The sequence below is a fragment of the Aegilops tauschii genome, chromosome 2 (assembly GCF_002575655.3).
Source record: "Aegilops tauschii subsp. strangulata cultivar AL8/78 chromosome 2, Aet v6.0, whole genome shotgun sequence".
NCBI lineage: Eukaryota > Viridiplantae > Streptophyta > Magnoliopsida > Poales > Poaceae > Aegilops > Aegilops tauschii.
This window is the reverse complement of record NC_053036.3, coordinates 603161625-603175573: the sequence shown is the minus strand read 5'-3', so window position 1 is coordinate 603175573 and position 13949 is coordinate 603161625. Positions and strand designations below refer to the sequence as shown.

Genomic DNA, 13949 nt, shown 5'->3' with positions numbered 1-13949 from the left:
CACTAGTCAGAATATAGAAAGCATGCCACTATATTGACAAGTACGAACTGAACAACTACTAGGTTGCAAACATTTATCATATATAAACATTGTGAAGTCTTTCACATCACAAATTCGCAAAAATTGCAGACCAGAGGGAGAGCACTAGGAAGGAGCACTGGATCTCGGAATTGGCAGCAAGCCCCGATAGCCCAAGACAGAAGCCCCCTCCGCTCTAGTTTTTTGTTCAAAAAAACTAAAATATAGGTGTTTAATGGAAAGAAGTATAATTCTAGAAAAGGAAAAATGGATATGTAATAATAACATGTCTACATATTTTGAAAATAACTAAATTTATAAGTTTAAATAGGAAAATATGAATGTTTGCATTTTTTTTGGTCGAATTGGTTCGGCATTGGAAATTTATGGCCAGTTTTTTTAGAGCCAAGCCTGAAAATGGTCTTGCCAAAGGAATACTTAGGTATAAAATGAAATGCCAAAATAAGCCCCTAATATTGTGAAATGTATTTACATTAAAAAAAAGCGCCTTTGACACAATAGTCTACATATCTTAAAAGTCACATTGGACTATGACCGTCTGCTGGATTTCAAACCAAATGTTCATCTCCCTTCAACGGCCAGTGCCACCATCCGTCGATCATCATCTTTGCAGCTTGCCATGGCCGCATCCGGTTCAATCTAACCTCATCTTCGTCGTTGCTGTCTTCGACTCATGCCAGACTCGCCTCCGCTCCACATTGCCGAACCCCGGCACGATAGAGCATGAATTACGATGAATCAGCAAAAAAATTACAATTCATGAAATTTACAGTCACCTGCCATATATATATCAAAACGTGGAAGAATTCGATCACATGCTTTTTCCAAGATAACAATAGAAACAAGTTTCACCGGCAAATGCGGTCCGGACCCGGAGCCTCGCCGAGATGCGGTTTGCCACTTCGCCTCTTCAAGCAATCCCGGTAGGTGGCCGCAGCACCTATCCCCCACTCCCGCACTCACTCCCACCCCCGCTATAAATCAAAAGCGCCGCACACCCACCCACCAAATCACACGACAGCTCCCACAGAACCCAGGCCGCAACCACCCCCCCCCCCCCCCCCCCCCCCCCAACCCCCAAAACCCCAAACCCCACCATGGCGGCGCCGTCCCCAACCACCGCCGCCGCCACCCACCACCGCGCCCTCCTCCCGGCCCCGGCACGCCGCGCCGCCCTCTCCCTCGCCCCGTCCTCCGCGCTCCGCCTCCCGGCCCGCGCCCGCGCCAACCGCGGCCGCATCTGCGTCTCCGCGCCCGCCGCCCCCGCCGCGGCGTCGACCGCGTCCCCGCCCGCGACGGCCGCGGTGGCCGTGGAGGGCAAGCCCACGGTGCTCGTGGCCGAGAAGCTGGGCGCCGCGGGGCTCGCGCTGCTCCGGGAGTTCGCCAACGTCGACTGCTCCTACGGCCTCTCCCCCGAGGAGCTCCGCGCCAAGATCTCGCTCTGCGACGCGCTCATCGTGCGCTCCGGGACCAAGGTGGGGCGCGACGTCTTCGAGGCCTCGGGGGGCCGGCTCCGCGTCGTCGGCCGCGCGGGGGTCGGGATCGACAACGTCGATCTCGCCGCCGCCACCGAGCACGGCTGCCTCGTCGTCAACGCGCCCACCGCCAACACCGTCGCCGCCGCCGAGCACGGCATCGCGCTGCTCTGCGCCATGGCCCGGAACGTCGCCCAGGCCGACGCCTCCCTCAAGGCTGGTGAGTTTTTTACTCCGCGATCTGAATTCTGCGAGGCTTTCTCTGTTCTATCGCGTTGAGGAAAAAGCACCTACCACCTGTGTATCGTGCAGACGTGGGGTCATGTCTTGTCTCGTAGATTTGTTTAATAACGTTGTTAATAAATTTTCTGAGATGCCGAATCTTGAGAGGATACTTTCATCAGGAGGAAACAATCATCATTGTTTATCCCTTCGATTTGGTGCTTGATCTGAAACGATAACTCAGGCTAGATGCGTGCAAATGAGGAACTATTGAGCATTAGTATGGAGATTATGTTTACAGCCTCTCTTGTAAACCATATCTGACCAACTATTTACAAATAGAAGCAGCAATACTACGCACAGTGTTCTAGCAGTCACAGTACAGTGATCTTTGTCACCGCTTAACTGATGCATTTTGCTTCAGGGTATTGACACATTTCGTATGAAATTGCTCGCTGATGTTTATCTAGCAGTAGTATTTCTCTACCTCGTTTGCTGACTTGACTCTTGTGTTGTATAGGCAAATGGGCGCGCACCAAGTATGTTGGTGTGTCTCTTGTTGGCAAAACTCTTGCTATCCTTGGATTTGGAAAGGTTGGGTCAGAGGTCGCACGGCGTGCCAAAGGTCTAGGAATGCACGTGATTGCACATGATCCATATGCTTCTGCTGATCGTGCTCGTGCAATTGGAGTTGACCTAGTAAGCATGGAAGAGGCTATGACAACTGCCGACTTCATCTCACTGCATATGCCCCTTACCCCTTCAACAAACAAGATGCTAAACGATGAAGCCTTTGCGAAGATGAAGAAGGGTGTTCGGATTATAAATGTTGCACGTGGTGGTGTAATTGATGAAGATGCTCTAGTCAGGGCTCTTGATGCGGGAATCGTTGCACAGGTCTGTTCAGTTTTCTTCCCTTTGGTACTTCAAGCTTTGCTGAATTCTGGGCAGTTGTTTTACCCAGTCACGCTTATATATCTATGTCTGTATATGCCAGGCTGCTCTTGATGTGTTCACTAAGGAGCCTCCGGCAGCAGACAGCAAGTTAGTGCTGCATGAGAATGTTACTGTGACACCACATCTTGGTGCCAGCACGGTGGAAGCACAGGTATGGTGAATTAGCACAGAGACGTTGTGATGACTTGTATCTTGTATTCAGGTTCTATTATGTAAGCTGCCAAAATGCTGAACATCTCAAATTCCTTAGGAAGGAGTGGCTATTGAAATAGCTGAAGCTGTCACTGGAGCTCTGAAAGGGGAGCTTGCAGCTTCTGCGGTCAATGCACCGATGGTTCCTGCTGAGGTATTGATTCTTGTTCTCTGCTGAGGTTGCAACTTATTCTTTGTGTCTTCTGGAATCTGTTTTTATATCCTTGTGTTTCATACAGGTGCTGTCAGAGCTTGCACCTTATGTTGTGCTCGCCGAAAAGCTTGGGCGCCTAGCTGTCCAGCTTGTTGCTGGCGGTGGCGGTATCAAGTCTGTGAAGGTGACCTATGCATCCGCAAGGGCTCCTGATGATCTTGACACGAGACTTCTCCGTGCAATGATCACCAAGGGTGTGATCGAACCAATCTCCGACGTTTTCGTCAATCTGGTCAACGCTGACTTTACCGCGAAGCAGAGGGGCATCCGTGTCAGCGAGGAGAAAATCGTGATGGATGGCTCACCCGAGACACCTCTCGAGTACATTCAGGTTCAGATAGCCAATGTGGAGTCCAAATTCCCCAGTGCGATATGCGACTCCGGACTGGTCACGGTGGAGGGGCGGGTGAAGGACGGCATCCCTCACCTTACCAAGGTCGGAGCGTTCGAGGTGGACGTGAGCATGGAGGGCAGCCTGATCCTCTGCAGGCAGGTCGACCAGCCCGGCATGATCGGGTCGGTCGGAAGCGTCCTGGGCGAGGAGAACGTCAACGTCAGCTTCATGAGCGTCGGGAGGATCGCTCCCCGCAAGACGGCTGTCATGGCGATCGGTGTTGATGAGGAGCCCAGCAAGGCCACGCTGACCAAGATCGGGGAGATCCCGGCGATCGAAGAGTTTGTCTTCCTCAAGCTCTAGGCGCATATGATTTGCAAGCTTGATTGTGCAATTTTGGCGTAGCTAGCTGGTTGGTCAGGGTCTAGGTGTTGTGTGGTCGTTGGGCGGAATAAGCTTGTTCGTGGGGATTTATATGTGGTGGTTGTCGAGTTTGGTTTGGTATTTTGGTTAATCCATCTTATCTTATGTTTCAGCATGATGCTATTAATTAATAAGGAGGTCGCTGTCAATACTCTCTGCTTTTACTTTTTGAACATGGGCGTGGTGGTAGTCTTGTATGCCTGTGCCGTTCTAGATCTGCTGTTTGCTAGGCCACATGACATGAGGTGCCGGAAGTCCAAACTCAAACACCAGTCTTGTGAATGTGCCCAAAGGTCATGCCCACCACTGCTCAGTTCAGTGTACACGATGTGCATACTACAAGGGGAGGGTTGTTGTCTACTTTCATTTTGTTTATTTTTTGAGAACCGCCTGCTTTTCATATCTGACAGAGCCCAGTTCAGGTTACCACAAATTCATTCAGAAAAATGAGTCTACATGTACACTTATTTCGGAAACGGAGGGAATGGTACATTTTGTTGCAAACACACCTGAAGTCACAACAGGGATGGCATTTGGTTCCTAGTTTCATGATTACATACCAGCCAAACCGAACACAAAGCTAACGGTATGTTTCACCGTGCAATCGGATCATGGAGTGAAAAATCACTGACCCAAACACCCAAATGTTTGATGAACCCTAGCTAAAACATCCCATCTGATCTTCTATAAATTTCTTAGAGAAACATACCCAGGAGCTTGAAATTTACAAGCTTGCAGGCTTTCCAAACGAGTCCATACCATCTAGCCCAAGTGCATCGGTGTTGCGCAGGTACTTTATGTACAGGGTCCGGGAGATGTTTAGGGCGTCTCCGGTGGCTGTGGTCGCGAAGACCTTCCTGTCGCTCTGCCAGTTGTTGGTGAGGCTAATCCACTCCCTCCTCCATTCTTCCAACGCAAAAGGTTCATTCTTCTTCAAGCTTGATATCAGGTGCTTGAAGTAGATGGCGGCCCTTGGCCTGTAGTAGTCCCGAAGCAGGCCGCTCCAGTACTTGTTTGCTGCACCGGAACTTTTTAAAAAGGAAAATGGAGGAACACGGAGAAGTGGGCAGAAGGGTGTTGTGCGATGTGTCTTACCGTAGTCGCGTAGCAAGCTTGCTTTTGTATTGGTGTTGTCAAACCACATTGTAATCTGGGTTCTGGCATTCCATTCATACTGCATCCGTTTGAAAGCAGGTATGTCATCAATGAGCAATTATACATGAGCTTTTGGAATACTAAGACTTGTATAAGATAGCATGGGATCACAACATCAAGGCTTAATACTTGGTGTCCGAGTGTTAATAATAATCCAGAGCAGGATGGATCTGCCTAGCAGTTTTTGACTTGTTTTGGTCTAGTTATCATTAGGCAGTAAGAAAAGAGGGTATTACCTGTATCTCTTGTTCGTGGTCTCGTGCAAGGCCCTTCGCACTTTCTAACCAAGGCCCAAGCAGAAATCCCTCGTGAGAGGCTAGCAGCATGTCAAGATCATTAACAAGGTTTAGGAAGCGGTCACACAGGGTGGTCACTTGGTTTATGTTGTTTGATTTGTAGCCTTGGATGATCTTCAGAAAGATTTGGTTCGCATATTTGGCTAGAGCCTGGCGAGTTAAATCCACGAGGTCATATCTGTTAAATTCATGTAAGATTGAATTAACTTATTTAACATCACCACTTGATGCTCCAAACATGTATATGCACGACTCACCATTTATTTAAAAAATAACAACTTGCCCAAAAATTTAATCTCAGAATCACAATCAGATCGTGTTTAGTATCGATTCAAATTAGTTTAGCTGAATAGAAAGCAATAAAGAACTTATCACGAATTCAAGTAAAAACAATTCTAGATGGGAATTAAAAACTAAACAACTCCTACACCATCAAAGGTTCTGAAATGCCAGAAGATAATAGACGGATAAAGTTCTGGAGGTTTTCTAATTCAGCGGTTCAGAGTAGTTAGCATTAGCACAAAGCCTGTTGAAGATAATACTTTTTTTAGCTTGCGAATGGCATGGCATTAGCACAAAGCCCATTGAAGTGGCATACTTATCTTGCACCCCATAGGGACGAATTCAATCAAACTAGTCAGTAAGAAGCTGAGCATATTGAAGGCTGATCAATAAATCACAAAATGTGAAGATACTACTAGCTACAATATCATAATACTGGAACATCAACCAAAAGAGTAACTATTTTATGCCATAGATTAAGCAATATGAGCACTGTGCTCTTACCTGAAGGTGCTGCTGTCAGATACCTCATCTCCATATTCAAGGAAAAGCTCTAGGGCATGTATAACAGCAACGGTATCATACCATATATGTGGTTGTTCATATGCATCATTGGATGCATCCTTCACGACATAATTCTCTAATGCCAGTGTAGAATAATTTTTGCTAGTTCTCGCATACAATCCTGGTGTTTGAATAACAAAAGGTTCAACATCTGGGAACGCCACTATCACATCCCGGTTTTTGTCCTGTTACAGTAACAAAATTTATGAGCAAGATAACAGCAGAGAATGCAACCAAACCTTTAAACAATCACAGAAGTAAACTGAGCAAAAGTTTAGAAATAAAAGTTAATGGGCGCACAACACAGAACAATGTAAACTCGGAAATGTACAGTTTTGTTACTTCACAAGATTTTCTATTAGCATATGCTCTTTTTTAAGGATCTATTACTACAATATGCTTATCTAACGCTCGACGAAAATGGATACAAGGTATGACGGCTACATATGGCAGATGTCATATCACAACTTACATTTTTACCATCTGTACAGTTGTATAGAGTTTGGTGCAAAATTCGCCAAGCATCTTGCAACCCAACAACTGATTTCCCATATCTTCTTGTTGGATATGTCTCAACCCATACCTGGAAATAGTGAAAGTCTGATCAAATCAAAGAATTGGTTGCGCTAATTAGCAAGCTTTAAGGGCCAAAGCAACATACTCCTAAATGGGAGAAGTGCACAACAAGTAGCATGCCACATTTGCTGCAAACTAAACAGATCACAGGCTAATCTGACGAACTGGTTAATTCTGAAGCATACATCAAACAGAAAATGTATAAAAATATGGACTCAAAATATTTATATATCTAAGAAATCAAATGATGTACTCCCTCCGTCACAAATACAGTATAAGATGTTCTAACTTTTTTGTGAATCGGATGTGCATAGACACGTTTTAGTGTGTTTGTTCACTCATTTCAGTCCGTATGTAGTCCATATTAAAATATCCAAAACATCTTATATTTGTGAACTGAGTGAGTATTACATAGAAACTGCCATGTTACAGAAGAAGACAAATGTATTTGTTGCATAAAGCTCACTGAGAGAATGTTTTATGAAATATCACCTGAAGATCCACTTGTCTCTGATGAAAACTCATTTCTGACATAAGATCATAAACGATAGGATTTTGCTCGATACCTTCCATAGACATGCCAACTCCAACCTAAAACAGGCATCATTCAAGGAAAAAGATCAGCATATGGAATATATTTGCTAGTTCAGTAGGCCCAGAAGTAACAACTGATTAAGCAAATGATGTATACCATCGTGGAATTTTCACTTAGTCGAGCATCAATAGGCCCAGAAGCAACAGCATCCAAGACACCATACATTTCAAAATCCGCAGCAAAATTATGAAGCATGCACCTGAAGAAAGGAAAGCACCAATTCCTTTATGACCAAAGATAAAAATGACATAAGGTATGCTTTTTAACTGTAGATAGTGCGTTTATAGGAATGGAGAGATGACTTTCCAGATGTAGGGAACACCATAGAACTGATCAGAATTGATCCATACTGGTTTTACTTCAGCATACAGATCGAGAACAATCATTCGGCCAACTGGAACAGAATGCAGTAGTGCCTGACCAACATAGAAATCGATGTGAAAAAACAAGGAGAAATCTCATAGCATAAAAACTGCACACTGTAATTAGAAAACACGACAATTTGGTGATGAGTAGCCAGTAGCCGCCTTTTCACAAGACCTCAGTAAAAAAAGCATAGAGTTAATGACTAGAAACACAGGGTCTGTGCTCTTAGCAACAATTGTTGAGTATGCCACTTGTGGAATTAAGTATATATCACTGCATGCACTGACTTTCTAATTAGCGCTGAATAAGTGAATAGTATCAGAGGGGCCACCTTACAGATGACTTCCGTCCGAACCCATTACTGGTGTTATAATATGTTACTGGAACACTGAAGGCTTGTGCAGGAACAAATAAACGGGGTCACCTCACATCATTGCAGTATTCATTTTAGATATATCACATCCTAAATCCTAATTTTCAGGACTGTTCTACTTGCACAAATCACGATGTAAATTATTCATGTCATTAAAGATATAGATCTCAAAACTGCAAAAAGAAAAAGGTTAGCAAAACTAACAGTACTTAACATGTTATAAAAGTATCAAACTTTCATGAGATTGCACCTTCATTTGTGGGGGTTCCCAGAAAGGATCGTAAGTAAACAACCAACCCTGTAAAGGATAATACATGTCAGTGAAAGTTTCATATCAAATATTCAAGTGTTAACAACATTTGAACACTTCAAAAGAACTCACTTGCATTAACCAAATAGCATCATCATCACCACTTTGCATTGCCCTGAATGTCGCAGCACCCAAGGAAGAAATATAGTTTGGATCACTCAATGGAGGGGTGTTCTCATCAAAAGTATCACTACATGTAAAGAAGATATCACCAAATGAGGCAATGAGTTCATCAAATGGGAACTCCTAATAATTTGAATGATAGAAAGAAACATACCAGTTGTATACATGACTTGTCCTACCATATTCTGTGCAAAGAACATAAAAACTCATTACATGTTTTAAGGATTGAATTTCTATTCTGATAAAAGTATAAATAATAATCTGTAAAGCAGGAAAATCTATTACCTAAATAAAAGTTAGGCAATCTTCTATAAAAAACAAGCATGTATCCATCCCGCAGTTGATTTTTTCCTAAACTATATTGACCAGGTTCGTCATATTTTAAAACTAAGGAACTGTTATAGCATTCACCGCCCCAAAACTTGCACCAATTGGCAGCATGTCGCCACTTCCTAACACATTACAGGCATGATTACGGAGTGGACCTTTTTATTCTTCTGTTTTGGATATGATATAGAGTACAAAATAGCACACAGAGGACTAACTAATAGAGCAATTTATTCAGTAGTACTGCCACTAATAGGGAATAACAGGTAAAAGAGCCAACACTAGGTCCTCTCTACTCATGATAAATTTCCAATCATGTCACTAATTTTAAAACAGGCAGTGACTTAGGTCTGCTATCAAGATATCATGCTTTATGATACTGGAGTTCAGTTTTGAGTAAAACATCCTACCTCTGATTTGTTCTTCTATAAACAACTTCCCGATTTCTACATATAAGGGATCGGATGCATCAAGAAGATATGTGCAACACCACCGTGGGTTGCTGTCAACTGTGAACCTTAATATCACAGAAGAGAATGAAATAAGCGCGTATAGCTTAAGTATAACCACAATGAATATGAACGAGAAAGACATGCAGAACATCTGATAAATTACTTTACTTTACATTAGTTGATCCGCAAAAAGTTATTCACATTAGTTGGGCTGTGTTAACAAATAATGTTGGTGCAAATAGCTGACATGTGTTAGGAACTTAATGCCAGTTTCTTTTTCCAACAATAAATTAATAAGAGAAACACCAACGTTAAATGAGCAAGCAAAAGAGCAGAAGTTTGTTACGAAACTTAAGTGCTAGTCACTGCTGGCATCAAGAACTATAGTGTTTCGAATGATCCAAGATTGATTCAGTCAACAGCCTAAAGGCCCAAACACTCAGATGTGCAATACATTCAGAGAATCGATAAGACGGTACAAGGTACATTGTGATAACATCAATGATAGAGAATGATGGTGGAGCACATGAATATATAAAATTGCTGAGAATTCAGTGGTGTTCCAGAACTGGACATGGCTCGATACGTTATATTTAAGTATTTCATCACGGCAACAATATGCTCAGTACGTATTGTTTAGAATATCAGTCTTACCAGTTTCCAAGGTGGGTGACTTTAGCTGAGGGGAATTTTAACTTCAGTGCAGCAGGGATGTTACCAGAAAAGGCTGGAAGAACTGCAAGGGAAGGGAGGTGGATAGAGTAAAAAGGTGCAAAAAACAAAACTCAGAAATAGTAGAACTGTAGTATTAGTGTCACCTGGGGACATGCCAAATGCATACATCCTAGAAAGGATTTTCTTCTGAAGAGTTAATTGATCATCAAGCCAAGTCTGAGGAAGAGGCCCACCCCATCTGAAATCATTTTACAATGTATTTATGAATTCGTTCAAGATGAAGCAACTTGGACATGATGTCTTGTCTAGATTCAGAAATCCATGCAACTACCTATAACTGCTTCCACCAACTACGACTACTCACCCTGAATGCATAATCTAATGACATGCTTTTGCATTAAGAAAAATAACTGCATACAAAAAATACAAGATTTAAAAGTTGTTCGCCATTTCTGACAAGTACTAAAGAGGAGACCAATGTCTTATTGGCAGTTAAGACACCAAAACTCATAACTTGGCAACTTGCTTGAGAAGACTTGGGATCAGATTTAAGTTGAAGATGAAAAGAATTTGAAAACTAACAGCATATCTTGTTTATAATGCAAAAGAATATGCGATCAACTAAGAGTCCTGTAACTCGAATAACTTAGATGGTTGGCTATAATTGTAAACCTGAAGCACCATTTAACTTACCCATGCATATTGGCCATCCGAGACCATGAAAGAAAGGCCGGCCCACCAAAGAAATTGTCCAAATCAGATTTACTAATGTTGTACCTCTGCAAGTATGTAACGGGGGGGGGGGGGGGGGGGGGGGGGGTGAAATTCAAATTACTAGCAGAACGATATAAAACTGGGTTGAAACAATCACTAATGGACACAGGACATTATCGCCACATGGTATTTTACGAATTAAGTCGGCTTTGTCTTAAACAACAGAGTACGGACATGCAGAACCAAAGTTACATCATTTATTCTACCCAGAATCCCAGATGATCCTCCGCACTTCACAAAAGGACAACATTAAACATCATGAACCCAATCTAAATCATCTGTGCCAACAGTGCAACATGGCATCCCACTTGGAAATATGCTGAGGCATTTCCATGTTCGCTTGTCTGAATTGCCTTGATGGTCTACCTCTTGATTAGTATTCATGCTAGCATTTGTTGTTCCACATCACCGATCAGCTTATATTTCTACCTGAGATTCTGGGCTTTCTTTACAAAGGTTTAATAGATTAAGAACATACGGAAAATGCACAGTTTAAATTATTCAGTATACAGCATGTTTCAAAAAATAAACTCGCACACACACAGACCTGAAAAACCTTCTGCCATATAGTCTCTTGCCCAGTGAAAGCTAGAGGCAAATTGATTCCTTGAAGAGCCATCCAATCAATCTCCTTCTCCCAGCGCTCCCAATCCCACCAAGCAAAAGAATCTAAAAAGCAAGAAAAGTAATCTTTAAAGACATCATTACCAATACAAAAGGATTAAACAATAAATTTTGTTTTTAAAGTCAGAATGAGCTCTTGAGAGAAGGAGTAACATCACTATTAGTAACCAGAATATTCTGATAACCAGAAATCATCCAATTGTATATAACAACAAAGAGGGGGGATAATATATGACATATAAAAAAAACAAACTGAGCATATCTATCAGGTCTTCATTTAACGTAGTGGGAAGTCATCATTAACAGGATACCACGTCATGGGGTTCAAAAAGTTGATTTACACAGCTTCACAACTATAATTCCGCAAGTGCCCTGATGCTTGAAATTGGAAAGCATGCTCAGCGGATGGAAAACGAGAAAGTATCGAAGTTCTAAACAAAGTTCAGCTTACAACTGGATGTAACTGCATTCTGGTAGTAGCTCCAGTCAACAGGTCTTTGAATCAAAATGCCACCAGCAGGAACACGAGGTAGTGAGCCAGGATATGGAACAGATGATAATTGTGAACCACCAGTTTTAGCCCATGATATATGTGCCGCGCAATAGTTCTTCAAATACCAATGAAGACCAGTAGAAATTTCTACCCCACTTGCTCCAAGTATCCTGATCAAAATACAAGAACAAATGTGAATGACTTCTGTCCGATTTTACTACATAGAAAGTACAGGGATAAGCTTATAAGAAGTTAAGACCAAACCAAAATGCTGTATCATGTCTAAGTAGCCCTTAAACTAATATAGCAGAAATGCAGAATGATATTTTAAACTGCACACTAGGCACTCAAATTAGCAAGTAGGACTGGTACATGATTCTAGCAGGACTTGCTGTGTCCCAAAGAATATATAAAAGCAAAGGTCACTATGGACACATATATAACATCCAAAAATCAGAACGGTGGTAAACCAAAGCATATGAAAATACTGGAAGGTTTTCAGTGCATGTCAGGGAGTAAACGTAAGGTCGTAGGGAACTAACAAAATGGTGTGTGAAATTCATTGTTTGCAGAATAGGAGACGTATTTAGATCAGTCATCAGTGGACCACCTAACATGTAATTTTGGCAAGATGCAGCATATAAATAACGCCGACACATGTGTAATATCCTTTGCATAAAAAGAGACAGTAACATGAGGCTAAAGGTTAACATTCTACAGCTGCCAAAGATTTTTCACCAAGGACACAATGAATGGTAGAACAAAAGGAAGAAGCGTACAATATCTCGGGAGTTCCTTCTCCATCAAACGATGGATGGTTGTTGATGATGAAACACGCCTTTCCACCACATTGCTCCTGTAATTGCAGTGGAAGGGATTGTGAATCCTTGTTGACAGATACTAGAGAGTCAAACAAATGTACCTAGTATGAACTTAGCTAAAAATCCATCCGGTCCACACTAAAGAGGATACACAGTCGAAATCAGTTTTAACAGGTGGAAATCACCAGGTCTGTGGCTTCAGTTTTAACAGGTGGAAATCCCCAAATACCAGGTGCAGATTCCAGCAGCCTACGATGGATTTAGGCATTACGTTTTTCAGATGTTTGTCAAAACCCATCAGTCCATGACCTCAGTTGCCAGATGTTTACACACCTAGTGCTAAAAAACCAGCCGCCCGCTCGAATCAAATACTCTATAATCAAACGGCACGCTTCGCCAATTGGCTTCTGAACCTAGCGAATTGCTCACTGCACTCATTCGTCGGCTACGCTGCTAATGCGACGCCACTTCCAGCAACCGCTAAAACCTAGAATCCCGTCGGAACTAAGCACGCGTACCGTGGAGACGACCCGGAACTCGAAGCTGGCGGAGTGAGAGGGGAGGAGGCGCGCGAGGAGCCCGCGCGCGGCGTCCACCTGCTCGGCCGCAGGCCGGCGCTCCCGCTGGTGGAGCTCGCGGAGGCGGTCGAGCTGCGCGAACCGCGGGCCCGAGCAGCCGACCCCCGACGCGGCGCACGCGATCAATAACGCGAGCAGGAGGAGGAGCCGGGGAGCGGGAGGGGACGGCGGCATCGCGGCGGCGATGGTGGGGAGGAGGCGAGGCGGGCAGGTGGGAGTGGCGAGTGGGGCTCTGAGGATGGCATGACGAGGGAGGCGGGTTGGGGGGCTTAAAATGGAGGGCGAAAGCGAAACGGCGGCAGTTTCCGGCGACGGGGGGCGGTTGCGGGCGGCAGTGGGGAGGTGGCGAGCGAAGACGACAAGAGCGGCAGGCCGCGCGCGGATGACGACGGGCGGGCCCATGACGTCAGTCGCAGTATTTTATAATTGTTTTGGGCTTCCTTTTCTATTTATTTAAGTTATACTACAACAATGCTCGTGCGTTGCAATGGAATATAAATATTCTAGTATATTAGTTTGTGATTTACCTGTCAATAATAATGCGGTTGTGTAAATAAATGTTTATCAAATTCTGCCCGTGAATTACCTTATATTTTGATTAGAAGTTTGCTAAGTAAATTAAAATGATATTGAAAATAAGTAAATTGAGGTGATTGATTATCATATATATGAAGGTTGGACGAAGGGGTGATGGGAAGAATGGTGAAAT

The 13949-nt window shown here is 43.4% G+C and overlaps 2 protein-coding genes across 2 annotated transcripts; one reads left to right on the top strand and one right to left on the bottom strand.

Moving 5' to 3' along the window:
- Nucleotides 1-1052: 1052 nt before the first annotated feature.
- LOC109760328 (D-3-phosphoglycerate dehydrogenase 1, chloroplastic) lies at nucleotides 1053-4005 on the top strand. The gene is made up of 5 exons (XM_020319159.4): nucleotides 1053-1734; nucleotides 2257-2633; nucleotides 2734-2844; nucleotides 2944-3039; nucleotides 3125-4005. The coding sequence occupies exons 1-5, from the start codon at nucleotides 1137-1139 to the stop codon at nucleotides 3794-3796; spliced, it is 1854 nt and encodes a 617-aa protein (XP_020174748.1). The 5' UTR covers nucleotides 1053-1136; the 3' UTR covers nucleotides 3797-4005.
- Nucleotides 4006-4273: 268 nt separating this feature from the next.
- On the bottom strand, nucleotides 4274-13557 carry LOC109760337 (alpha-N-acetylglucosaminidase). Its single transcript, XM_073509183.1, has 19 exons — nucleotides 13181-13557; nucleotides 12621-12697; nucleotides 11800-12011; nucleotides 11272-11393; nucleotides 10644-10729; nucleotides 10094-10188; nucleotides 9930-10011; nucleotides 9234-9340; nucleotides 8651-8681; nucleotides 8446-8563; nucleotides 8314-8361; nucleotides 7632-7740; nucleotides 7421-7524; nucleotides 7222-7320; nucleotides 6626-6736; nucleotides 6094-6338; nucleotides 5248-5485; nucleotides 4952-5030; nucleotides 4274-4873 (listed from the first exon to the last, which is right to left on the bottom strand). The coding sequence occupies exons 1-19, from the start codon at nucleotides 13412-13414 to the stop codon at nucleotides 4581-4583; spliced, it is 2490 nt and encodes an 829-aa protein (XP_073365284.1). The 5' UTR covers nucleotides 13415-13557; the 3' UTR covers nucleotides 4274-4580.
- Between the last annotated feature and the right edge of the window lie 392 nt (nucleotides 13558-13949).